Source organism: Bufo gargarizans, chromosome 10 (assembly GCF_014858855.1).
Source record: "Bufo gargarizans isolate SCDJY-AF-19 chromosome 10, ASM1485885v1, whole genome shotgun sequence".
Taxonomy (NCBI): domain Eukaryota; kingdom Metazoa; phylum Chordata; class Amphibia; order Anura; family Bufonidae; genus Bufo; species Bufo gargarizans.
In genome coordinates this window covers 117,402,294-117,430,104 of record NC_058089.1, presented here as the reverse complement: position 1 = coordinate 117,430,104, position 27,811 = coordinate 117,402,294, and the positions used below count along the sequence as shown (strand labels likewise).

Below are 27,811 nucleotides of genomic sequence, written 5' to 3'. Positions count from 1 at the left end.
AACCGGCTTTACATACAGTAACAGTACAACCACACGGCGCAACTGTCTTGCAGCAGTACAGGTCACCGTGGGCCCCAATTAAACTTGAAGGGCATCTGTCAGCAGATTTGTACCTATGAAACTAGCTGACCTGTTGAATGTGGCAGAGAGCAGAGCTTCCAGGTGTAACGGCAACGCCCCCATTGCTCCTAGAGGTTAATTTGCATATAATAAAACATCCTTTTTCTCAGCGATGTGGGCACATAAGAACATGGGACCAACACAGATGCCTTCAGCTGCCAAGTGCACACGTAACAGGTCAGCCGGTGTCATAGGTACAAAACTGCTGACAGATGCCCTTTAAGGCCGCACTGTTTAGTCGGTTCGCCTTGTAAATGTCAGTGCAGCCATACTATACAGTGTGGTCATCATTCGTTTAATTAGAGCCTGTACTGCCACGCCATGACCATGCGGTGTAGTCGTACCTTGAAGAGGACTCTGTACTGGAAGGGGGTCTTATTGAAAACTCGAATTTCATTATTAAGTATTACATAAGCTGATTTGCCACTTATATTACACTCCAGAGCTGCACTCACCAAGCTTGAAGAACCGAGTAAAACCTGCAGACAGAAAAATATGCAACCCAAGGCTACTTTCACACTAGCGTTTTTGCTGGATACGGTGGGGTTCAGCAAAAATGCTTCCGTAATAATACAACAGTCTGCGTCCGTTATGAACGGATCCGTTTGTATTATCTTTAACATTGCCAAGACGGAGCCGTCATGAACTCCACTGAAAGTCAATGGAGGACGGATCCATTTTCTATTGCATCAGAGAAAATGGGTCCGTCCCCATTGACTTGCATTGTGGGTTATGATGGATCCGTCTTGCTCCGCATCCCAGGACGGAAAGCAAACTGAAGCTTGCTGCGGTTTGCTCTTCGGCATGAGAACAGGACTGAATGCATTTTGGAGCGCTCCATTCTGTTCAGTTATGTTTTGTCCCTATTGATAATGAATGGGGACAAAATGGAAGCGTTTTTTTCTGGTATTGAGACCCTATGACGGATCTCAATACCGGAAAATATTAACGCTAGTGTGAAAGTAGCCTTACACGGCGGGTTTTCTCCACTGTGTGCATGAGATTTCTTAGATCTCCTCCACTTTCCTTGTAGTTTAGCTGCTGTGGATTTTCCACACTGTGGGGGTCATTTATCAAGATCAGCATTTGTACGCCAGTATTATCCCCCATACGCTCCGAAAGCACCTCATCATAAATGGAGTGCATCCCCCAGCACTCCCTGAGCCTAGATACAAATCTGCCCTAGCTCACCGCTGGCGTAAATGATGATAAATGAGCCAGAGCTGATGACCCCGCAGTGTTTTCGGAAAGTGTCAAGGATGTCATATAGCAACACCAATGGCTCCTAAATTTGCAACTTTTCATTTATTTTTATTTTTTTACCCCAGTTTCTGCCGCAGAGAATCTGCAGTATTTATGCCCCATGTGAACATACTCTTAAAGTGAAGGTCCACCTTTGAAACCAATTTGTTTTAAAGCTTCAATGCACAGAAATTAAAAACATCGCCACCCTGAAAAAAATTATTTTGCATCTGAAGCAACTATGGATTTGCAAGTCTCCATCGTAAAAGACAACAAGCTCGCTCCAGGCAGCCCCCTATTATTCGCTGACCTGCAGAAATGGATGAGCGGGAATTGGTGTCAGAGCAATGGCAAAATGACTGCAGGGTGATCAACGCAAGGCTTTCAATATTGTTTTACTATGGAGACACAAAGGTCAGCACAGGAGTTTAGAGACAAAACCACAGAATTTGAATCAAGATTATATAAGTTCTTTTAAAAATTCAGCAGAATCAACCCTATTAAAAGAGGCATAATGCTTAGAGTTTATCCTGCTGTGTACAAAGATTTTTTTGTGCTTACCTGTAAAATCCTCTCTCGCCGAGTTCATTCAGATGTTAGCATCTAGTGTTGACCGAACTTGTGTTTTAAGTTTGGCGTCTAAAGTTCAGGTTATCAATGAATCGCCTTATGGATTCTAAATTCCGTTATGGTCCGTGGTAGCGGAATCCATAAGGCGATTCTTCGATAACCCGAACTTTAAACACAAGTTCGCTCAACACTATTAGCATCAATGACCCACTTGTGAAGGGTAGAAAAGCACAACAGGGGTGGGGGGGACGTTAGCTGAAAAAACCCGTACTAGTGCACACCAGAAGCGATGGACTCATCAGCTAAGTACCCCACGCTATTGCACTCACTGGTCCGGTGATGAAAGCAATGTGGATGACCAGTGCCATCAGGAATGAATGGAAGTGTCAGCTACGGCACCAACTGCCAGCATGAAGACGACACCTGACAAAGCCACTACATCCATAGGTAGCGTAAAATCCGGAAATATATATACATAATCACCAAACCCAGTACCAACTGGAAGGTTCCACCTATAGAAAGGGGGATGCAGTAGGAGCTATCGCATACAAAGACAGGTCCGAAACATGGTGTGGAGTAGACGCCAATGTGGTAGGAAACCATAGATCTAATACCCGGTGCAAATGAGCCATGTGAGGAAGGAAGCAACACGGGCGCCATGACAGCTTTCAGAGTGAAGGTAGGCACTGCACCTGAGAAGGGAACCATAAAACTGTAGACCTAGAATGTAGATACTCCACCTGAGAGGGGAGCCATACACTAGAGAACACAGCATCTAGTGCTCGTGCAACACTCCACCCGAGGGGGAGGCCGTACAGCAAACACAATACTCTACCCGAGGGGGAGGCCATATCGTAGACGCCGCCATGGTATGTAGTGCTAGCGTAGACACTCCATCCGAGGCGGGCCCACTCCATCCGAGGCGGGCCCACAGTAGTGGCTGCAGAATCTAGTGCTGGCTTATAAACTCCACCTAAGGAGGCGGCCATACAGTAGTAGCCATGGTATGGTTGCCTCTTCAGCTGCTAGTACCTAGGTGGTAGGGAGGCTGTAGTGGACTGCAGAAATGCAGGTGCCCCCATGGCTGGCGGGATGCAGGGGAGCTGGGCTGCCCTAGTGCACTTTGCCTTCTTGGGGTATAGCTCTGAGGAGGAGCTAACACTTTTTTTGCTTAGTGTCGCCTCCTAGTGGCAGCAGCTGTACCCATGGTCTCCTGTGTCCCCCAATGATACGAGAGAGAAATGACAGTTCAATTGTGTAGATCTCTAGTTCACTTTTTGTTAATATGTGATCTAGATGTTCAGTGCCCCGACGAGCGGGCCAGGGCATCTCAGCTACCTAATTCTTGCCAGTCACCTAGCCCTGTAATCTCATGCCTGCGCTGTACTTTACACTCTTGGCGCATGCACAGTATATAAACCTATGCTTCCCTTAGCAACACCGTTTAGTAATGTGCATGCACCAATGACATCATCCTCCACCCAGAAGAGAAGACACTTGGGTTTGCTCATGTGGAGGATGTCCTGCACTGCTGAGGTATTCAAGTCAATGGGACTGAGCTGCTCCTTGGGTGTGTGACTGATGTACGGTGATGTCACATAGCCTAGGATGAGTCTGCGGCGCCCACCTTCTTCTAACAGCTGATCGGTGGGGGGGGTCCTGGGTTTTGGACCCCCGTCTATCTGATAATGATGACTTATCCAGAGAATAGGTTATCAATAGTAATTCCCAGATAACCCCTTTAAAGACTATGGACACTGATATTTTGTTAAAACTTTTTTTTTTTGTACATTTGCTTATAAAATACAAATTTTTATATTTTTTTAATTCTAAAATAATCAATAATTTTCTACCATTTTGCTTCTTCAGCGAGTGGCTTCTAAAACGGACATAGAAACAGCAGCAGAGCTCTGGCGAGGTTGACTGTTCTCTCTGCTCTCCTCCTTCCTTCTCTCTGTGTTCGAGATACCAGCAGGGAGGCAGAGGGGGTTGCAGAGGGGTTGCTCACACAGATTGTAGATCAGGAGAAAAGCACACTCAAGGTAGTCTGCCAGGGGAAGGCAGCAGCATCCTGGACACACAGATCCAGAATGCATTAGGGCTCATGCACATGACTGTGATCGGCCTGGGAAACATGGTCTATGTATTGGTCTCATCTCCTGGGCCAACTGTATCATAGCAATACATACAGCCAGATCGCCCCGCGATCAGATATGAAATGACTGTTATAAATTATGGTAGAATTGGTTCAGGTTCAGTTCCAGGGAAGCCACGGTCGCCCTGGAAGATTCGTCCGGCCACATGGACCGTGTTTCCCATGCCATTCACAGATGTGTGCATAAGCCCTTACTGGGAGGGTCGCATCCACGTGAGAAAAATCTGAAACTAGGGGCAGGTTCTAAACTGAATATCAGGGGGGTCTGAAAACAAGTAAAGCAATGAAAATCGCAGCCCGAAACTTAGTGCATCTTTTATTGACTTAAGGTAACAGAACATGTCTCCATGTCAAACGTGCGAAGCCTTTAAGCAGCAGAATGTCCCATGTCATAAAGTCTTTAAACAAAACCAATATTAGATGTAAAAAAATATATCAAATAACACATATCGCCAAAACCACGGGATCAGCAGCTGTAGGGACTATACACAGTATTATTGCCTTTTTGCCTCTGTAACTTCCAGTACAACAATGGACTATCTCACACAGCGAGTAACCTGACCGCAGCCTCGGAAAAAAAATAAAAAAAATATATAATTTGCATCTTTTTATAAATTGAAACAAGTAAACATATTTGCCCCTGCCCGGTATTATTACATATTTGTCATACTGAAATGTTTCTGATTTTAAAACAAAATGCAATAATAGGAAAGGGAATGCAAAAAATAAAATAAAATACTGCCGTTTATTAAACATCCCAATTAGGGCTCATGCACACGACCGTATGCCCCCCCGAGACATACGTTCCGTGAGCGGGCCACATCGTGCGCACAGCATCATAGGTTACTATGATGCTGTGCGCATCGGGCCGCCTGCGGGGCTATTGTCCAGCACTTATAAGATCATATGAGTGCAGGACAATAGCCCCATTGGCGGCCCGATGCGCACAGCATCATAGTAACCTATGGTGCTGTGCGCACGATGTCTGCCGCTCCGGGACATGTGGCCTGCTCACAGGACCATATTGTCTCGGAGGGCATACGGCCGTGTGCAAGAGACCTTACCCATGTGAAAAAGTAATCACCCCCCTTAACCTTGATAACTGGTTGCACCACCTTTAGTAGTAATTACTGCAGTGCTTCTTGTCAATTAAGGTGAAACTAAGGCCGAGTTCACACTTCAGTTATTTCCATCAGTTATTTGGTTATTGTGAGCCAAAATCAGTAGTGAAACCTACTCAGAGATCAGGTATAATGAAAAGATCTGCACCTGTTCTGTGTCTTTGACCTGAACCTGGATTTGGCTCACGATAACTGATGGAAATAACTGACCAGATAACTGAAGTGTGAACTCAGCCCAACCCTCATCTAGTCAGAGAATTAAAGGGGGTTTCTCATGCTGCTAAACATTTACATCAATGGACCTAGCTGCTTGAAAAAGTAAGATTTAAGATCAACATCTGTTATGTAAATCCAGTGCTTGTCCGAGATGCTCAATCTGATCCCCTGGTTTACAGATGACATACAGGGGGGAGGTAAGGCAGACCCCATTTACATGTGAACAGTGAAGTGTCCTCGCAGAAGGGAGCAGTTCTCGGAGCAAAGTGAGACTACTACAGCTTCCAGCCCATCATGACTGACCGAGGATCTCTGACGAGCACCGGATTTACAGTGCATTCAGAAAGTCTTCAGACCCTTTCTCTTTTTACATTTTGTTATGTTGCTCCTTGTGCTAAAAAAATAAAAAATAAAAGTTCTCCCCTTCACTCTGCACTCAATACCCCATAATGAGAAAGTGAGAACAGAATTTGAGAAAAGTTTGCATATTTATTGAAAAGGAAAAACTAACATTTCTCCTGGACATAAGTATTCAGACCCTTTGCTATGACACTTGACGTTTAGCTCTGGGGCCTCCCACTTCTCTTCATCCTCTCTGAGATGTTTCTACACCTTGATTGGCGTCACCTGTGGTAAATTCAGTTGATTGAACATGATTTGGAAAGACACAGCCCTGTCTATATAAGATCTCACAGCAAAAACCAAGACATGATGAGGAAAGAACTGCCTATAGACCCCAGAGACAGGATTGTGTGGAGGCACAGATCTGGAGAAGGGGACAAAGCATTTCTGGTGCACTGAAAGTTCCTAGGAGCACAGTGGTCTCATAATTCTTAAATGGAAGAATTTTGGAACATCCAGGACTCTTACAGCTGGCAGTCCCACCAAACTAATTAATTAGGGGAGAAGGGCCTTGATCAGAGAGGTGACCAAGAACCCAATGGTCATTGAGACTGAGCTCCAGAGATCTTGTGTGCAGAAGGGAGAAACTTCCAGAAGGTCAACCATCACTGCAGGACTCCACCAATCTGGGCTTTATGGCACAGTGGCGAGAAAGAAGCCTCTCCTCAGTAAGAGACACGCAAAAGCCGCCTGGAGGTTGTAGAAAAGCACCTAAAAGGACCCTCAGACTGTGAGAAACAAGACTGAACTTTCTGGCCTAAATTCTAAGCGTCATGTCTGGAGTAGGGTTGTTGCGATACAATAAAAAAGTACCGTATTTTTCGCTTTATAAGACGCACCTTTTTTTCCCCCAAAAGAGGGGGGGAAATGACAGTGCGTCTTATAAAACGATGGTTGACTTTTTTTTACAGGGCTGACACTGATATATCGCCGGCCGCTATGCTGCACAGTATGGCCGGCGATACATCAGTTACAGTGTGGGGAGGGAGGAGGGGCTGGAGGCAAGTCACAGCGGGGCCCAGTGCAGTCACTGTATTACACCGGGCCCCGCACACAGAAGTCTTTGTATGTAAAATCTTTCATTAATCCTTTATACCGTAAATCGCTCTCCTTTTGATAAACGTTACTATCCTAATCGCCTGCATCAGTACTCACTATGAATGCAGCGTGCGGTCCGGCCGGCGTGTGTGACTGACGTCACGCTCCTCCCACTTCATTAATGAAGCAGGAGCAGGATGAAGTCATGCGCCGGAGGGACCGCACGCTGCATTCATAGTGAGTACTGATGCAGGCGATTAGGATAGTAACGTTTATCAAAAGGAGAGCGATTTACGGTATAAAGGATTAATGAAAGATTTTACATACAAAGACTTCTGTGCGCGGGGCCCGGTGTAATACAGTGACTGCACCGGGCCCCGCTGTGACTTGCCTCCAGCCCCTCCTCTCTCCCCGCACTGTGACTGATGTATCGCCGGCCACATATATCAGTGTCAGCTAGTTTATCAAAAGGAGAGCGATTGATTCTATTTTACATACAAAAAATAAAGTACTGTAATGCTGTGAAACATAGGGCCAATGAGGGGGACCAGCATAAGATGCTATATGTGTGTCACCCACACATATAGAATCTTATGCTGGCCCCCCTCATGGCCCTATGTGTCACAGCACACATCCCCCATAACAGTGCATCATCCATAGTTTCCCCCATAACAGTGCATCATCCACAGATTCCCCCCCCCCCATAACAGTGTGTCATCCACACATCCCCCATAACAGTGTCATCTCCAGACCATTAGTTCAAAATCCACCAAAAGCACACCTTTTGGTTCAAAATATATTTTTTCTTATTTTCCTCCTCAAAAACCTAGGTGCGTCTTATAATCAGGTGCGTCTTATAAAGCGAAAAATACGGTATTGCAATACTCGATACCATGCAAAAAAATAAATATTAAAAAAAAGCCACGGGCATTACGCATTTAAAAAAATGCCAAAATCGGGAATTTTTTTTTTTCTTCTGTTCTGGCGTTTACCGCATAGGAGATTTTTTTTAGATTTTCGGACGTGGCAATATGTGGTATGTCTTTTTTTATTTATTGCTTATATATTTTATATGTAAAATTGGGAAAGGGGAAGATTTAAACTGTTTTCTTACTATTTATTTAATAACTATTAGCCCCCTTAGGGGCTAGAACCTGGGATATTTTCATTCCTTTTCCTAGTCACCCTAACAGAGCTCTATCAGGGTGAAAAGGACCTCACACTCTCCCTGCTGCTCTTTGCATATTACACACAGCAGCAGGGAGATTACCATGGCAGCCAGGGCTTCAGTAGCGTCCTGGCTGCCATGGTAACCGATCGGAGCCCCAGGATTACACTGCTGGGGCTCCGATCAGAAGCTGCCACTGCCACAAATGAGAAGTGGAGGTGGCCCTGTGGCCACTGCCACCAATTATTTTAATACTGGGGGCGGGCGGGCGCACTGCGCCACCAATGATAATTAACCTTTAATACAGGAGGCCGGTGCCGGCAGCAGATCAGCGGCAGTTAACTGCCGCTGATCGCAGCTCCCTGTCAGAGGCAGGGTGCCAGCTATGTGATTCTGCTGCCAGCACCCGCCTCCTGTAGTAAACGTTAACTATCCATGGTGGCGCAGTGCGCTCGCCCCTCTCTCTTCTTATTGGCAGCAGCAGCACAGGCGGGAGGGAGAGAGACTCCTTCCCTGTGCTGCTGAGGGAACATGAGCGCGCTCCATGTTCTTTGATGTTAGGCTGCGCAGTAGGGCAGCCTAGTATCGATAAATGTCAAATCCCTGTATCATATCGATACCCGCAACAACCCTAGTCTGGAGGAAACCAATCACTAGCCATCACCTGCCCAATACCATCCCTACAGTGAAGGCTGGTGGTGCCAGCATCATGCTGGGGGGACAGGGAGACGGGTCAGGGTGGAGGGGAAGATGAATGCAGCAAAGTACAGAGATATTCTTAATGAAAACCTGATCCAGAGCTCTGGGCCGAAGGTTCACCTTCTAACAAGACAGTGACCCTAAGCACACAGCCAAAACAACACAGGAGCGGCTGAGGGGACGACTCTGTGAATGACCTTGAGTGGTCCAGCCAGAGGCCTGAACACAAAGTATCTCTGGAGAGACCTGAAGATGTCTGTCCACCGGACCGCCCCCATCCAACCTGACAGAGCTGGAGAGGATCTGCAAAGAATGGCAGAAAATCCCCAAATCCAGGTGTGAACCTTGTGGCATCATCTCCAAAAAGACTGGAGGCTGGAATCGCTGCCAACGGGGCATCAACTAAGTCCTGAGTAAAGAGGCTGAGACTTATGTCAATACAAGATTTTAGTTTTTCCCTTTCAATAATCTAGCAAAGATTTTGAACATTCTGTTCTCACTTTAGCACAACGAGCAACATAATAAAATGTGAAATAAGTGAAAAGGTCTGAAGACTTTCCAAATGCACTGCAGATACTGTAACATAACTAAGAACACAGGGACAGCTGTATACTTCAGGTCCCTTATCAAGCACACTGCTCAGATTTACTAACATGTTTGCTCCCACAATCTGTCTAAGCCGTGGAAAAACTAGGCAAAAGGTGTTTGGCCCAAGATGTGACATTCAGCGCCAAAATAGCCCCACAATTGAGGCGTAGAATTCTGTTTTAAAGGGGCTGTCCCACAAAAAATATCCTACTGTTTTCAAACCAGCACCTGGACATGAATCCTTTTGTAATTGCATGTAATTAAAAAATTTGTATAACCACTGAGTTATTCAATACAATGTATCTGTAGAGCGCCACCTGCTGTTTGTTCTTTTTCTTATTTCTTTGTCCTGCTCACTGAGAAGGCCGCACATGCTCTGTTTCATATTTCAACTGCCTCCTGAGCTGTGATAGGGAGAGCATGGACACGCCCCCTGATCTGTGATAGGAAGAGCATGGATACGCCCCCTGAGCTGTGATAAGAAGAGCATGGACACGCCCCCTGATCTGTGATAGGAAGAGCATGGATACGCCCCCTGAGCTGTGATAAGAAGAGCATGGACACGCCCCCTGAGCTGCAGCAGAGAAGACACTCCCCTTCAGCTGTCAGCCTGATATAAATCTAGCAGAGCAGTGAATGTGGAGATCTCTGGATCCATGTGAGGTACAGGGCTGGTTCTAGCTTTGTTAGAAAGAGGATGTCATGTAATATAATGATGTCTGATTTTCATTTTTTACATTAATCATGGGATAACCCCTTTAAAGTAGGTCAACCAATAATTTAAAACAAAAGGGTCTATCCCCGCGCCACATTCATCATCCAGCATCAGCACTGTGACAAATCTTGTGCAGGTCTAGATAAGCCTACGTTTATGCCATTTATAGGATTAGTAAATCCATCCCATTGAGTAAACATCCACAGCACAGAGGAAAAGGTAAGTGAAGTCTAGCCGTAGATCCCTCTTCAGCAGCAATCGCTTCCACCAAATGTTTCCTGCAGCTGCTAATAAGATCTGCACAATGTTGAGGATGAATTGTGGACCATTCCTCCCTGCAAATGTGTTTCAGATTATCAATATTTCTGGGATGCCTTGCATGCACAGCACTCTTCAGGTCATGCCACAGCATCCTGATAGGGTTCAGGTCAGGACTTGACCATTCCAAAGCACAAATCTTCTTTCTCCACCGTTCTTAAGTTGATTTGGGTCATTGTCTTGTAGCATCACCCAACATCCCTTCATCTTTAGGTCATGGACACTTCCTTTACATTCTTCTGTAAAATGTTCTCATTCTCCTTAGAAATCATTGTTCCGTCAATGACTAGAAGGTGTCTGGATCCTGAGGAGCAAAGCAGCCCCAAACCATGGTGCCTTCTCCACTAGCCGCAAACCATGATAACCTCCCTCCTCCCCCATTCACAAACCATGACGCCCCCTCCGCCGTGCTGCACACCTGGGATAAAGTCTCTTTCCTCCAAATACTTTCACACTTGCGTTTTTGTTTTCCGGCACTGAGTTCAGTCCTAGGGACTCAATACCGAAAAAGAACTGATCAGTTTTATCCCCATGTATTCTGAATGGAGAGCGATCCGTTCAGGATGCATCAGTTCAGTCCCTCTTACGTTTTTTGGCCGGAGAAAATAACGCAGCATTGCTGTATTCTTCTCTCCGGCCCAAAATCCTGAACACTTGCCGGAATGCTGGATCCGGCATTAATTTCCATTGAAATGCATTTGATCCGGCCCCAAGTGTTCTGGCAAAAGAGATCCGGATTTCCGGTCCGCACATGCGCAGACCTTTAAAAATGCAAAAAAAATATATAAAAATACCGGATCCGTTTTTACAGATGACACCGGAGAGACGGATCCGCCTGACAAATGCCAGCCGTTTGCGTCCAGATTTGGCGGATACGGCAGGCAGATCCGGCTACGGAACTGCCTGCCGGAATCCTCTGCCGCAAGTGTGAAAGTACCCTTAAAGAAACACACAGCAGACATCTCAAGCTTGCCTGACAACTACCTGGATGTTCCATAATGCTTTTGGATGTTCTATGGACAGATGAGAAAAAAGTGTAACTTTTTTTTGGGAAGAAAGAGGATATTTTACCACTGAATGTCTAGGAAGAGAAGGTGAAGCTCCTCTTCCAACAGCTGATCAGGGGGCGTCAGGAGCTGGAGCCCCATCAGTCTGAGGATAGGCCATCAACGTCTGACTCCTGGAAAACCCCATTAAACTCAAGGGTTCACTTACTTTTTCACCGTGTGGATGTTTCCTCAATAAATTACATGATCGGCACAACTGCTTGTGTGATATTAGTTGAGATAATGTAACGGCTGAGGGGCGACATGATCTGTCCATTCACAACCTCTGTGACAATACAGCTGACACACCCAGCTTTCCCAGTAACAGATATAAGAAGGATTAGTACATGGCTCATCAGAAGAGAACTTTCTCAGAGGATACGACACAGACAGGATGTAAAGCCTCTCTACCCGTGGATTGTATAGAAAACACTAGGTAGACTGCACGCTTTGGGAGAGAGACATATACACAAGTCACCGTCTCACAGATGGTTTTACCGAGCCCCCGTTATGTTCTCGTCAGTGGCCGCACTGCCGCAGACTAATCACTGTCGGAGCTGCTGTATTCCGAGGACGTCAGGTCTTCGCTGATCACATTGTAAAACTTTTTAGGCATGTCCAATCCTAGAGAGCGGGAGAAAGGTGCGTGAGTGAATGTCTGGAGACAGTCCTCCACAATCCATGTGCTGTATGTACGTCCTAACCATCTAATAGATTGTACAGCCGAATATTACATGGAGCCCAGTGCAATGATCACTTTCATCTGACCCCTCCAGGACCTGCTTAAAGGGGTTACACGTACATTTGCCACGTGTTTCCAGCCTGGGCTTACAAACTGCAGCGCATACGCAACTCTGAATCTCTCACTAATGCGCTATTCAAGGGTAGTCAGACGCATGCGCTGTGGGTTCTAATCCCAGGCTGGGATCGCGTGGTAAGTGTGAAGGTCCGAGGTTTTAGTACTCATGCCACCCTGGTGTTTGGAGAGCACCATGCCTGTGGTACTGAGGTCACCTACATAATTTTGGTGGCCAGAAGAGCATCCTAGAGGCAAAAATGTCCCAATAGAAAGATGAGTTTTCTGGAGACTAGGAAGTCTGATGATGGGGCCTAGGTTTATAGGCTGACGGGGAGTATGTGGCTTTGATGCATTATTATGATTTGCAACACTGGGTTTCTGGGACTCACCCGGGCAGGTGGACGGAGATGCCAGAGGTAATTACCCAAGTACACAGGAAGGTGCCCATAGCTATGACCGTCACACGGGAGCTGTGGTCTGGTTTCAGATATTCTATAGTAAGAAAGACACCAACCTTCCCTCCCAGAGGATTTTACATAATGATTTAAGATCACAAGTGTAAGTAGCCTGGAAAAAAAAAAAAAGATTTCCTAGCAATGAAGAGAAGGCACCCACTATTTAACCCTTAGATGACCGGGTGGTTTCCGCTTATGTTTTTCATTCCTAGCCCTACCAGAGTCATAACTTTTTTATTTTACCGTTCACATAACCTGATCTTTGCCAGGGAACGCAGACTGCTCAGATGCCGTGACCACGGAATATGAGGGGTAAAATGTATACAATCAGCCATATGGCTGATCGCATACATGTGTGGCGGGTCACTGCTGTTTCAAACAGCAGAAAGCGAACTGCCATTGAGCCCACTGCACGCAGGCGCCATGTTTAAAGATGCGACTTCCACCGTACATAAATGCCGGATGTCACGAAGGGGGTTAAACGCTTGGCACAATATTGCAACATGTAAACGTTGTGGCCACGGTGCATTTTTTTTGTTTTCTGTAGTGATATCAGAAAACCGCTGAATAAAAAAAAAAGCTAATAAAAAGGATAATGCACTCATCCGACAAAGATGCAAGGATGAGGTAAAATCCACCTTGCCCAGTCATGTTTAGAGTCATGGTAGATGTTACCTAGACCCAAAGACATAAGATTGCTGATGGATCCAGTCAAAGCTAGTGGAAGGCATCAACCGTCCAGTGTCCGCTCCTTTCACCAAATGCTTTACCTCATCACATTTAGGCCTATTTCCCACGTCCATCTTTACATACATGACAAGATGGCCCGTGGTTCATGCGTGACGATGAAGGATCTGCATGTCCGTTTTTTGCCCTCCATATGTCATCCGTATTCCATGTACACGGCAAGGCTGACAATTTCCAGGGCATCTCCTGGCAATGGTCTGTGTGGTTTTCATGGACCCTTGGACCACCTGACGTGTGAATACACACACATTAAATTCAATGGATATGTGAGCGGTTTGTAGAGGCCACGGACAGAACATGTCTGCCATTCTCCTACATGTGAAAGAAGCCTTACCAATATTTCCCATCATCTCATGCAGCTGTTCCCATAACTGCTATACAGCTCGTATGTAGCAGCAGCGTGTACACTCAACCATGGCTCCAAATAAACAGTGCTCCCCATATTTATAGGAATCCCAGAGGCAACACTTAACATCTACTGTGTGGATTGCTGAGAATTGTCTACTGTGGGTGCCATACGCTGTATCTCCTGCACTAGACGCATATGACCACAAGACCACAGTGTACACATGGTCAGATTAGAATCCAGGACTTACCTAAATTACTCCCCTTGATTTCCTCCACGTCTTCAAAGCGGTCAAAATCAAAGCTCACGTTTCGATGCTACAAAGAAGCAGAACACACAGTAAGCACTGGGGCCCCTGTAACCCGGGCAGAAATGTCCATTTCCCATATCTCACTTTAAGCTTCAATACTCTGTCCCACAATTCTGCTTTACTCTTCTGGACGGTGATTACGGCTTCTCCGTTCTTCACTGTGCATTCCGATTTGTCTGCTACGATATCCTTGTAGAGCTCCATATCCGCGACATAGTGCTTTCCTCCAGCATAGCAACTGTGAGAAATACATCCACGTCTGCATGACAAGAACCCGCCATCAAGTCAGAGGCTTTCAGCTTCCACTGTAAAATGGCTTACCTGAAGACGAGTCGGTCGCTGTAGAAGGTGCACTTGGGCTCGGTCACTTGTCTCAGCTTTACAGGTCAAGGTCACAGAATCGTTCTTCTCAAACCATTTCACTTCTGGAAATAAACTAAAGACAAGAGAGTCTTGCTTCCTTACAACGGGCAACATACAATAAATGATGGAATTGTGCAACGTGCACTGGAAGACAAGAGCTTTGACAGGAGAGGAAAGGGATGTTTCTCAACTATTTTAACTACAACTTTTTGCTGGACCGCCACTAACCTTGCGGAGGGGAGAGTTCTTAGATGTTCAGAGTCCCCACTCACAGGAAAGCTTTGCCTTTCATCATTAGGATGGGGCAAGAGGTCAGCCCTGGTAATCTTCTCATTGCCTGGTAATAAAAGAGATCAGGCCTGTAATACAGCTCCATGTCTGCCTCATGTGAAGGAGGGTTATAGCACTATGTATACTGATATGTATGAGGATAGCAGCATACCAGAATCTGTATTCTTCAGACATGGAGAACGATCTGCCAGATCGTTCTCAGGTACTACATCTTCTTCTTTCCTGGTAAAAGTATATGCCGTATCGTTCTCAGGTACTACATCTTCTTCTTTCCTGGTAAAAGTATATGCCGTATCGTTCTCAGGTACTACATCTTCTCCTTTCCTGGTAAAAGTATATGCCGTATCGTTCTCAGGTACTACACCTTCTTTCCTGGTAAAAGTATATGCCGTATCGTTCTCAGGTACTACATCTTCTTCTTTCCTGGTAAAAGTATATGCCGGATCGTTCTCGGGTACTACATCTTCTTCTTTCCTGTTAAAAGTATATGCCGGATCGTTCTCGGGTACTACATCTTCTTCTTTCCTGGTAAAAGTAAAAGTATTCAGTAAAAGAAGAATATTTGGGCAACGCTTTTCCCAAGATACGTGGGGCACAATGAGTCTTTCCCAGGGACTATTTGTAACTCACATCAAAGTTTTCTCATCCCTAAAATGTGGTAATTCTGTGTAAGTCGGTTCTCATGGAATTACCTGGACATTGCCCAGATAGTGTTACCCCCTTTCTTTGCTGAAGCTCCTATTTTGGCTAACAGATGAAGGCTATGGCTGATGAAGCATAGTAGGATAAAACGAGATTTTTGTATAACTTACCAGTAAAATCTCTTTCTCGCTCTTCCTTGGGGGACACAGGAACTCTTGGGTATAGCTTATCTCCATAGGAGGCGTGACACTAAGTAAAAGACTGTTAAGCCCCTCCTCCAGCAGCTATACCCTCAGCCTGGAGAGAGAGACTTCCAGTTATGTGCCCAAGTAGTACAAGACAAAGGCAAGGAGTAACCAAACCAATACCAACAAGTCCGAAAAAAACACCCGTAGGGCAACAAAAAACAATGGGTGGGCGCTGTGTCCCCCAAGGAAGAGCGAGAAAGAGATTTTACTGGTAAGTTATACAAAAATCTCGTTTTCTCGCCCAATTCCTTGGGGGACACAGGAACTCTTGGGACGTTCAAAAGCAGTCCACAAACAGGGAGGGACCACAATCAAAAGCGACCCAGGCACCGTAAACATTAAGGCACCGCCGCCTGCAAGACCAAGCGGCCCAAGGCAGCATCCGCCGAGGCATAAGTGTTCACCCTGTAAAACTTGGTGAACGTGTGCAAAGAAGACCAGGTGGCCGCCTTGCACAGTTGATCAGCCGAGGCACGATTACGCTGAGCCCAGGAAGCCCCGACCGCTCTCGTAGAATGAGCGGTAACACCAAAGGGCGGATCCCTGCCCCTAGCACGGTAAGCCTCAACGATAGCCATCTTGAGGAAGCGGGCAACAACCACCTTATACGCCGCCAGCCCCCTGCGCGGACCCTCCGGAATCACAAACAGAGAATCCGAGCGTCGAAAGGGTCTGGTCACATCCAGGTAGATCCTGAGAGCCCGAACAACATCCAGACGGTGAAGATCCCGTTCCCGAGGATGCGACGGGGACGGACACAGAGAAGGAAGGACAATATCTTCATTCAGGTGAAAGGCGGACACCACTTTCGGAAGAAAATCCGGAACCGGGCGGAGAACCACCTTGTCCTGGTGAAAAACCAAGAAGGGTTCCACGCAAGAAAGAGCCGCCAACTCAGACACACGCCGAAGAGACGTGATGGCGACGAGAAAGAAAACTTTGCAAGACAACAAGCGAGGGGAAACCTTGCGCAGAGGCTCGAAAGGGGAAGATTGGAGAGCCGTCAGCACAACGTTAAGATCCCAAGCAGGAACGGAAGGGCGATACGGGGGAGCACAGTGAGCAACCCCCTGAAGAAAGGTCTTAATTGGACCGAGCGGAGCCAGAGGGCGCTGAAAAAGGACCGAAAGAGCCGAAATCTGACCCTTCAGGGTACTGAGGCCCAAGCCCAGATCCAGACCGGACTGCAAAAAGGACAAAACCGTAGGAAGGGAAAACCGCAGAGGAGGAATCCCTAAGGCCTCGCAGAAGGCTAAATAGGCCCGCCAGGTACGGTAATAAATCCTGGACGATGCCGGTTTACGCGCACGAATCATGGTACGGACCACGTCAGCCGAAAACCCCCGCCGCGTCAGAACCGCGGTTTCAACAGCCACCCCGCTAAACGTAGCGACCCTAAATGCTGGTGGAAGATCGGCCCCTGAGAGAGGAGGTCTTCTCTGAGAGGCAGAGGCAAGGGAGCGTCTGCCAGAAGCAACATAAGGTCGGCGTACCAAGGACGACGCGGCCAGTCCGGGGCTATCAGGATTGCTGGCGTGCCCTCCGCCGCAATCTTCCGAAGGACCCGTGGAAGAAGAGGCAGGGGCGGAAACACGTAGAGGAGCGAAAACTCCGTCCAGGGGAGGACGAGCGCGTCTGCGCCGTAAGCGTCCGGATCCTTGGCCCTGGCCACGTAGGTGGGAAGTTTGTTGTTGAATCTGGAGGCCATGAGATCCACGTCCGGACGACCCCAACGGAGACAAAGAGACTCGAAGACGTCGGGGTGCAGAGACCACTCCCCCGGGTCGATCGTTGTTCGGCTGAGGAAATCCGCCGCCCAATTGTCCACCCCCGGGATGTAAATGGCCGAAAGGGCAGGAACATGAACCTCCGCCCAGCGAAGGATCAGAGACACCTCTCTCATCGCCGCCGCGCTGCGAGTGCCCCCCTGGTGATTTATGTACGCCACAAAAAGGAGGGGAGAGGAGGAGAGGGGGGGAGCGGCACGGCTGTACAGCCACCTCACCATTCGGCGACTTCACCCTCTAGTCCATCCAGCTGGGACGCCCCTTCAGCCACTGACACAGAAGTGGCAGCAGCTGGAGAGGGACTTGCAGGTGGGCGACCCTGTGCTGGCGGGATGCAGGGGAGCATGGGCTGCCCTGGTCCTCCTTTTCTTCTGTGGGGGAGGCAGCAGGGCGGATAACCGGCCCTGGCGCAGCTCAACCCCGGGAAAACAGACAGGTCTACTGCGACTCTGTTGTCCCTGTGGAAAAAACAAATGAAAAAAATAAAAAATAAAAATAAAAATCTTTGCAAAGACAGCTCTGCAGTGCAGAGAGTGTCTTGCCTCCTTGACACTAAGCAAAAAACTGGAAGTCTCTCTCTCCAGGCTGAGGGTATAGCTGCTGGAGGAGGGGCTTAACAGTCTTTTACTTAGTGTCACGCCTCCTATGGAGATAAGCTATACCCAAGAGTTCCTGTGTCCCCCAAGGAATTGGGCGAGAAATTGGAATATGCATAGCACAAACATCTCCTTCTATATGACCCGTACGGGAAGCCATATGTAAGTTCTGCTGCAATATCTAACAGTTTACATATTACAATTGTGTGATTTTAGGAACGCACTTGATTCCATTCAGATACAAACCTATTGGCAGACGTTTGTGAGGATCTGCTGGGCTCCAGCAGAGCTTTCAGTTGAAGAATGTGCTGAGGGTTGTCTGTACCCAGTCCTGTGGATAGGATTTCTTGCCGTACATTAAGGTCATATACGCAGGATGCCAAATCTGACAATCGAGTCACCTGCACCTAAAATGAGAGTTGAAGGGGATAAAACAGACATTAAAAAATATGAAGCAGCTTCACTTCTGCCTTGAAGCTACCCATCTGCTGGTGGTTACACACATCAGCCGTCTGCTCTTACCATAGGATCCAGCCAGTACGTTTTTCCAAGATGAAGAACGACTTTAGCTCTGTGCTGCTTCCCTCTGACACTTTTGGTAATCATTTTTGTCACCTAAGACATACACCAGAGATGAAACGTTAACACCAAGATATTAGGAATGTAAGGAAATGTAACACTGCGGGTACCGATAGGCTCTACACGGGAGGGCTGCTCTCATACCTGCTGGTGTTTTATGTGTGGACTAATTATTTGAGAAACATATAATAAAGAGTGACTTCCTATTCAATGAGCATGTTATACAGCACGTTTCAAAACTCACTTTTGGATCCCACGTATCTTCATTGTCAAGAGGTTTCACCCTACACACAATGAACTCCCTGAACTGTGCAGGGACTGACTGAAAGGCAACTGGCAGCAGGAATAGCGTATGGACGGGAATCACATCTGTCCGCCCGTCATCGACGTACTGAATGTGTGCGAACAAGACGGTGTCCATTGTTTTTGTAGATAAAACCTGTACCCTATTAAAAGACAAAATCAATAACAGTGGACCATGTCTAAAGAGCTTTTATATGTCCTATCAGTGCATAGAAATCTAGAAGCAGGGAGTCCCTCCGCACATCCAGATGTCACATGCTGGCCAACATGAAATCATAAAAAGCCCTACAAACACACGGCCTACGTGCAGCTCAGTCCCCGTAACACGGCCTCTTCAAGCAGGTGATCAGCGGGGGTGACGGTAGTCCCACCCCACAAATCTGATATCGATGGCCTATCCTGAGGATGGGTCATCATCAATACTGTACTCCCAGAAAACCCCTTTAATGCCAGGGTGCCAGGACTACAATGGTTGCACAACACTACATGGTATGCTTTTTAGGTTTCCTTTCTTTCTGACCTTTGCCTCCTGAAAAATGATGGTTCCTCAGATTGCAGAAATCTGTACTGTCACCACCATTAAAGGGGTTTTCCAGGCTTTTAATATTGATGACCTATCCTGAGGATAGGTCATCAATATCAGATATCGTCAGGGATCCGACACCCCCACCGATCAGCTGTATGAAAAACAGAGTGTGTGCCGTCTCCTGTCTCTCTTCCCGCTCACTGTCAACATAGCAGCGGCGAGCAGGATGAGAGACAGGAGACCGCACAAGCACATAGAGCGTGCCTTCTGTTCATACAGCTGATAGGCTGGGGTGCCGGGTGTCGGACACCCGCCAATCTGATATTGATGACCTGTCCTGAGGATGGATCATCAATATTAAAAGCCCAGAGAACGCCTTTAAGAGGGTCATATACATTAGATGTATACCGACCACAATGCAACAGTCCAGGTTGAGTGGCAGATGTGGATATATTAGCAATTATCATCCCACAGAAATGTGACCAGCCCCCAAAGTGTGAATAAAAAGTGAGAAATAGTTGTCAGACACAGCCACGTACGGGGGCCTACAGGCTGCATTTGTAGTTAAGTCTTGGATTAAGAAATCTGAATCTATGCTGGTTTATAGAATTAGCAGCAGAATATGTGAAGTACCTGTAATAATCTGAGCCATCACTTATGGCATACAAATGTTTGCACTCCACTTGGCGCACTGGCTCTTTATTATTTGGTGACCTGTAATATTCATTGAGTTCTGCAGCAAGTGTATTGTATGGATCGTTTTTGGTTACTACACGACCACGGAATCGAGCTGCATCCACAATACAGAGAGGGACGACCTGTGCAAAAAAAACAAAAACAGGAGTGCAAAAGTTATGGCCCCTTAACTGTGATCATGTGAGGCTCAGACGGCCACAAGGTGGGTGCGTTTTATCATCCATAACACAGCTGCAAATCCTGGTCCGAACACCGCCCTTCAAAATTTATCATAGGGAACTATGATGCGGTGAGTTTAGATTGTTAGACCAATGGCTGGGCTGGGATTTTAGGCTGTGATATGAACACTCAACTGCCTCCCATTGTGGTAATGCCCTGATGGTAACAACCCCCAGCAATTACTGCAGGAGTATAGCTGTATCTTAAATAGTAAAGCAAAAATCATAGCTATTGTGGTCAGATGCAACTTACCGTTATATACTGGTCACTCTCTGGAATGGTGGCTTCTCCACAATGAAAGTCCACTGAGGGGTTAATATGATGCCGAAGAGGACACATACCATCATCTTGCCTGGGTGAGGAAAAGGGGAAAATATATGCAACACAGAAACAAGGATAGGCTCAGGAATATATCCCATCATATTTGCATTGGTATGACGGTATTTTAGGACTGTTATATTACAGACGGGTTACCTAGAACCTGGAGTCAGGTGAAACTTTAGGTTCTAGGTCAGCCTACACACATGTAAGAATAAAAACACTGCCACTTACTTGCAATAGCCAAAGGATTTAAGGTAAGGGCAGAGCTCCTGATCCCGCTTCTTGTTTTCCCAGCTCTGTAACAATCCCTGAGCATGAGCGATGAGTGCAGGCGGGACTTCGGCCTGTGCTTGCTTCATGCTCTTCAATAAATCAATTGCGAAGCTTGCGTGTTTCTCGGTCATCAGAATAACAGATTTGGCCCTCAAATGGTCATCTTTCTGCATCGATATCTAGATTTGAAAATTGCATTGTGTAGATTATCATGAGAAGATCAAGCAACAGATACACTGAGGAGAAGGTGCAGAGGGATCACCTCTAACAGAGCAGAATATATAAACTTCCAATACCTTATCAATGCTGCACTGAATATACTCCAGCAAAGAAAACAGGCGGAGATTTAAGACGCCGACATTTTCAGGAAAACTGTAATGAATGACGCATGTGGCGTCTGTGATCTCCAGGAGAGGAACATAGTCATCTGTGACCACTGCAACAGAAACATAATAAAGGGAGGGTCTGACTTTGATCTAATTACAGATAGTTGAAATACCGACGCATTCCAGCATCTGTATTGCATCCACAACACACAAACAACGCATCATTCAAATGAACCAAAGATATAGCCGCTTACCCAGGACCACGACTGTTCGGAGACCTGACGACCTCTTCCACTGCTCTAAGATATGACTGAACTTATGCACAAGACTACTATGCAGCAATAAACTGTACAGTGAGGCGGTCTGAACGGCCTGCAAGGAGAAGCAACAGCATCATAATTTACATGACAGATACTCAGCCTTAAACTTGCACTGAAGACCGACTGGTCATGGGATTTTTGCCATGGGCGGAAAAAGGATAGGACGGGCTGGAGATAAATCCACCCAATCCTATTGTTTTCCCAACACGTGCACTGCCAGAAATGACTGGCGGTCCCTTATCCCTGCTGCCCACAATAGAAACTTCTAATTCCTACATTATACATGGAGAGCTCACCAGAATAGAGCACGGCCTGCTACAACCAGCCGTGACAATGTGTAATTCAACCAAAGGCCGGCTCTCAAGTAATTAATGTAACATTTATTCCCTGTTCATTTCATGTGCAAACAGAATATATACAGAAAATTATAAAAAATATAAAAGATACAATTCATATAGAAAAAACCCCATAAAAATATAGTGATATATTAGTATTTATAATTCATTATAGTCACGGTCCCGCTTACAGCTCCATTTGCGGAGCTCACGCAAACTTTGGAACTTAGACTCAATTCATATGCTGCGGTTAAGTATCTCTCTATATGTTATGTTCGTATGTGGCGTGCTACTAATACCGTTCCAGGTTAGTGTTGAAAGTTCGATCTCCTTATATTTCCATGGTACGCTTGTCTGTTAGTACTGGTATGGGTGTACTTATTAGTTCAACAGGGTATATTGCGTTCTTGCGCTTCTTACCGGTACCTTGGTGTGCCCGCCTTATCACACGGTCTGCTACTGCCAATGTAGAAGTTGGTACATACGTGGCTTTGTCCGTATATACTGCTTGATCTCTATTGCTCTGGGATCGCTGAGACTTGCAGTCCGTCCCTGCGCTTGTGCCGGCACTTTGTTATAGGCCTCGGGACGCCAGATTCTGTTGCGTATCTAATTCGCAAGGCACGTATGCTTCTTCTGGCAGGCAATGAAGATCTGGTTTTTAAATTCCGCAGCTTACTTCTTGTGCGTTTTTACCAGATGCGTTTCGAAACTTAAACTGTTTCTTCCTCAGTGGTAAAGCTATAATGTGGCATGAGGGACAAATTGCTCTTTATATAGAGCTGATGTCATTACTAAAATAAACCGGACTATACAATACACATGTTGCGATATACCCGCGCTCTCATATATATATATATAATGGTGATACATTTATACTTTGTTATAAGATATTATATAATGTTTATAACATAAAAAATATAATAAAATAAAATAAACATCATGTGATAATGTAGAAACAAATATAGATGATGATATTAAATTAAAAAAACTTTCAATACTAACCTGGAACGGTATTAGTAGCACGCCACATACGAAGATAACATATAGAGAGATACTTAACCGCAGCATATGAATTGAGTCTAAGTTCCAAAGTTTGCGTGAGCTCCGCAATTGGAGCTGTAAGCGGGACCGTGACTATGATGAATTATAAATACTAATAGATCACTATATTTTTATATGTTTTTTCCTATATGAATTGTATCTTTTATATTTTTTATAATTTTTCTGTATATATTCTGTTTGCATATGAAATGTATAGGGAATAAACGTTATATTAATTACTTGAGAGCCGGCCATTGGTTGAATTAAACTTCTAATTCCACCAAATTTTGGGATCATTCCTCTATAATTCCCATGACAAGTTCATATCGCATTTTATGGGGTAGAACAGCTGACCTTATGTAGAGGATCAACACTTACCTTATGCACTAATTCAGCTTCTTCATTATTTTTGGTGAAAATGAGGATTTTCTGCACCTTGACTGGTGTGAAGTCTAAACAGTGCGTCAATACTGACATTTTGTCACAGTCAAGGCAAAGCTGGATGACCTAGGTGAAAAGATGGAAGTAACTGCACTACCGCAGAGGAACGGTATGAGATCTGATGTAGGAAGTGCCGTTTCCAGAACAGACAGAAAGCAGACAGTAATGCGTAGAAAACACATAAGCTGAGCATTTAATTGTACCATCATCTTTCATACAGAAGACATCAGGAAGGGAGAATACCTGCTGGACATTGGCAAAGACCGCTGCCTGCTCCATCTTGGTGATCACAATGCGTGGAGTTGCCATGTATTGCAGTACAAGCTGCATGTCATGGGTCCATTTGCTTCCAACAGCCACAATTTGCTGAGGCGTGCCGTCCCTGTTCTCTACGCTCACTATTTTCTTATAGATCTGAAGTATTTCAGAAATCTGAAAACAGAGATGATGAGAAATTAATATACAGAAAATATCTGCAGCAAGCAAGGGGGAACTATAGAGAGCAGCCACCAATCAGCTGGTAATGGGGACGACCATGAATGACACAGATATGCAAGGTGGGCTGTGCAGAAATGGGAAAAGGAAACCACCTAGTGGTCCCAATAGGAGTTCCGCGATCATCAGTGGGACAAGTTTCCACCAAACCAAAGTTTCCTACGAAAGCAATCCCACTGACCCCTTCTTCTGCACCACATATACAATGCAGTCGGCAGATCACGCACTGTGTCTGTATAAAGTACAGCGAGTGTCAGCTATAATGTACAACCAACACCCTGGTGCAATGGACAGGACTGGAGAGAATGCCAATCCTAGCCATTTCATCCCGTAGATCCTGAACTCCAATGTGACTTCAGCATTCACCCCCAGTTTAGAGATTACTCTCCTGTGTAGACAGGCCTAACAGTCTATCCTGTATGGCTGACATCATACAAACTACAGGATTACATTAAAGGGGTTATCCAGGAAATGATCAGGATGACCTACCCTCAGGACAGGTAATCATTATTACATCGGTGGGGGCCCAAGTCCGGCAGGCTAATCAATAGTTAATCAATATTATTTCCAGGATAACACCTTTAACAACTATCAGCTCTCAGACACCTCACCAAACTGCCCCCTCTTTGCTCTTCTGTATCATTTCAGCCCTAAAAGACTAGGAGTGCGGTCATATAACTGGTGGGCCCATAAAGTGATTAGCTGCACAGTTGTAAAACCCCTTGACTATCTGTGTGTGCTGTTTGCAGACTCTCCAGTGTATCCTATGAGATGCAGCATTGCACAGCTTCCTGGAGGGAAAAACCTATCACAAGCAGGAGGCAAGGGAGACTGTCTGAAGATGCATCACACTGGAGTACCCTGAGACATTGCAGTGTAAGGTAGCTGACAGCAGCTTTAAATCACAGAACTATAACTTGCTGTCCTTAGAAACGACTTGGAGAAGAGCAAGTGCAGCAAGCCAGATGTATGATGGGAAATGTAGGGGCCAAATCTTGCTAAACATCAATTTCAAGCATTTGTGAATCAAAACCAAAATGCTGGTCCCTGCTCACCTCGGATCCCGCTTTGGAGAACAGCACGTCCACTTCATCAAAGACCAGATTACACAGGCGAAGGAGGAGACGACCATGATGTGCCAAACACCTCAGCAAACTATGCGGGGTAGTGACAACAACGTCACCTGTCCAGATAAACAGAGGTTAAACCAAAGCACAGGACCACCCCCCAAAAAATTAATGTACGACATCCAGCTCACATTGCCTTCTGAAGTTTATGTTCTCAAGATCTTCATTTTTAAGCCCGACCAAGAGCAGCATGGGGCTCAGGAGCCGCGTGTATTTACTGAGGTCCAGCAGCAGGTTATACACAAGGTGGGCTTTATTCCATCCAGGACAGATAATCACTGCGAGGGGCTAGGAATAAAGCAGGATAAGTGAGAATCTCCCTTGGCATCTAATAATCCACAAATTCTCATCATTTACCAATCACTGATCTCACAACCCTACAGCAGAAAATGCAAACAGTGACACAGGATAGGAAATAATTTAGATCGGTGGGAACCCGACCACTGGGACACCCCCCCCCCCCCCCCCAACAAACCATGAGAATGGGTTTCCCATGCCCCCACATGAATGGAGTGGCAGCTCGACCAATACACACTGCCACTCCATTAATCTCAATGGGAAGGCCTGTGATATGAGAGTACAGTACTCACTGCTGACAGCCCATTGACTATGAATGGGGCAGTGCAAGCCATTCACCATCGCTCCATTAATATAAGGGACAAACTCCTCATAGTGGATGGAGCAGTGTCTCAGGTCTAAGGAGGTTGCAGTGACAAACCACTGATTGCAGACACCATGGTGAGATTCAAAACCACCAATGACAAGGCATGTGCCAACTCCATTTGGAACCTAGCGGGGGTTGGGGGAGCATAAGTCGGTTCACTGACAGACTGTGTTGGTGCAGAAAACCTATAGGGATTTAGGGGTTGAGATGCGCCACGCTGAAATTTAGTACTGCAGTGGGAGCGAGGTAACAGAGAGGGCGGTACAGCAGTTAGAGCGCGTCCGGAGGGATGGGCACGCTCTGATGTGACTGGACGCTGCATGTAGACTCCACCTGCATTGCAGCCTGGATACCGCTGTATAGCGTCTCACTTGCCAGAGCATAGCTGAAGCACTTTGCCTTCTACACAAGAGCGCTCATCCCCAGCACCCAAGCGTTAGGAGCGGGACACAAGGTCCCACTACCTGAGGACTATATGTGGTCACCAGAAAAGGGATGCCTCGAAAGGGACTGAAAACAAGTAATTGGGGAGGGGGTAGTATGATAATTTTCCTCCATGGTTTTCAGCCACTATCTCCAGTCAGGCTGCCCCTTCAGTGCATGTCCCATTGGGGAGGGAGATAAAAGTAGATGAGGCACAGAGGTATGGGGTAACTGTGCTACCTATTCTTCACAGGAAAAAGTGGACTGCAGGAGGGTTAGAGCCGTGTACCTGCCCCTGGTCGGGGTAATGAGCAATGAATATCATTTACCCCATATTCCCAGAGATGAAAAGGAAAAATAATGCAGCTGTACAAAACCAGGCAGGTCTGCCTCCTATAGACACTAAGCTAAAACTGACTTAGCTCAATGTCTGCAGCAGGGATATAAAAGTAGGACTATTGCACTTGTCACTTTACTCTCTTCTTCTAGAGCAGGCATGCTCAACCTGCGGCCCTCCGGCTGTTATAAAACTACAACTCCCACAATGCCCTGCTGTAGGCTGATAGCTGTAGGCTGTTCGGGCATGCTGGGAGTTGTACTTTTGCAACAGCTGGAGGGCCGCAGGTTGAGCATGACTGTTCTAGAGGCAGAAGCTATACCCAAAGTCCAGCCTGAGTTCCCCAGCATGAACGAGAAACCAATTTAATGACGGAGAGCATTTTGTTTTACCAGATGCAATTCAGTTATGGGCTCAGCTACGTTCAATGCATCCAGCTCGGGAAGTTGAATTTCACATGTCTCACCAGAGGCTTCTGCTGCTCTATATAACCTCCATGCTTTATACTGCAGATCTACTTGTTCAGACTAGCTGCTGTGAATAAGCAAGTCATTGCATGGAGAGATCACAGGATTTATAAACTGCACAATTTGAGTTATGGATCGAGAAAGGTCAAAGTACAAATGAAATATAAGGCTGCACAGAAATCCAGGAAACGTTCTCACCCCGTGTTTAGCTGGCAGCAGTTTGTACAGCAGTGACGCACAGTTCAGATAACTCAGAAGAGGAGGGATATAATATATGGGATTGGATCCATCAGGACAGATTACGATTGTATCAAACCCCTCGGCTATAGGCGCCCAGCAGTAGGACTCGGTCTGATTGGGTCCATCGTAGCCACACATGAGCAGTCCCTGAAACACGAGCACAAGAAAACGAAAACTGTCACAAACATTATGCTGTTCTTCACAGCTATGGAAACCTCTAAAATCTAACAGATAGAAGTGTATCCTGACAACATCCCACGCGTCTGTATCCCTCTCCTCGTGTCACAGGCAGCCCTGTGACAGGACCAGGTGACAGTCTACCTCAAGATCAGTAGTCTTGCGATCTTCTACTTGTCTCCATTCCTCTCCTTAAAGGGGTTTTCTGGTTAGAAGTTATCCCCTATCCACAGGATAGGGAATAACTGTTAGATCAATGGGGATGTGACTACTGGGACCCCCACAGGTCCTCCATCTGAATGCAGCGGCAGGTCGAGCATGTGTTTTTGTTGCTCCATTCCTTCTCTATGGGTCTTCTGGAGAAAGTAGAGCGCCATTTCCAGCAGCCCCATGGAGATGAATCGAGTGGCAGTGCACATGCCCGACCTGCAGCCCCGTTCAGTCTGGGGAACAGAACCCTCCTTCCTATGATCACAGGATAGGGAACAACTATTAAATCAGTCAGTATCCGACCAG

General features: G+C 46.2%; 1 protein-coding gene across 1 annotated transcript in view; it reads right to left on the bottom strand.

The window, feature by feature from the left end:
* Nucleotides 1-11,597: 11,597 nt before the first annotated feature.
* TDRD12 (tudor domain containing 12) overlaps nucleotides 11,598-27,811 on the bottom strand; it is a 44,097-nt gene continuing 27,883 nt past the window's right edge. Inside the window, 20 exon segments of the mRNA XM_044269320.1 lie at nucleotides 11,598-12,022; nucleotides 13,996-14,062; nucleotides 14,140-14,293; nucleotides 14,377-14,438; nucleotides 14,440-14,491; nucleotides 14,647-14,755; nucleotides 14,861-15,234; nucleotides 18,229-18,389; nucleotides 18,505-18,597; nucleotides 18,806-19,007; nucleotides 20,024-20,208; nucleotides 20,558-20,657; nucleotides 20,858-21,078; nucleotides 21,196-21,335; nucleotides 21,480-21,597; nucleotides 23,303-23,431; nucleotides 23,609-23,797; nucleotides 24,916-25,043; nucleotides 25,119-25,275; nucleotides 27,077-27,265. Of these exon segments, the coding sequence (XP_044125255.1) occupies nucleotides 11,940-12,022; nucleotides 13,996-14,062; nucleotides 14,140-14,293; nucleotides 14,377-14,438; nucleotides 14,440-14,491; nucleotides 14,647-14,755; nucleotides 14,861-15,234; nucleotides 18,229-18,389; nucleotides 18,505-18,597; nucleotides 18,806-19,007; nucleotides 20,024-20,208; nucleotides 20,558-20,657; nucleotides 20,858-21,078; nucleotides 21,196-21,335; nucleotides 21,480-21,597; nucleotides 23,303-23,431; nucleotides 23,609-23,797; nucleotides 24,916-25,043; nucleotides 25,119-25,275; nucleotides 27,077-27,265 (2,913 nt within the window). The 3' untranslated portion in view covers nucleotides 11,598-11,939.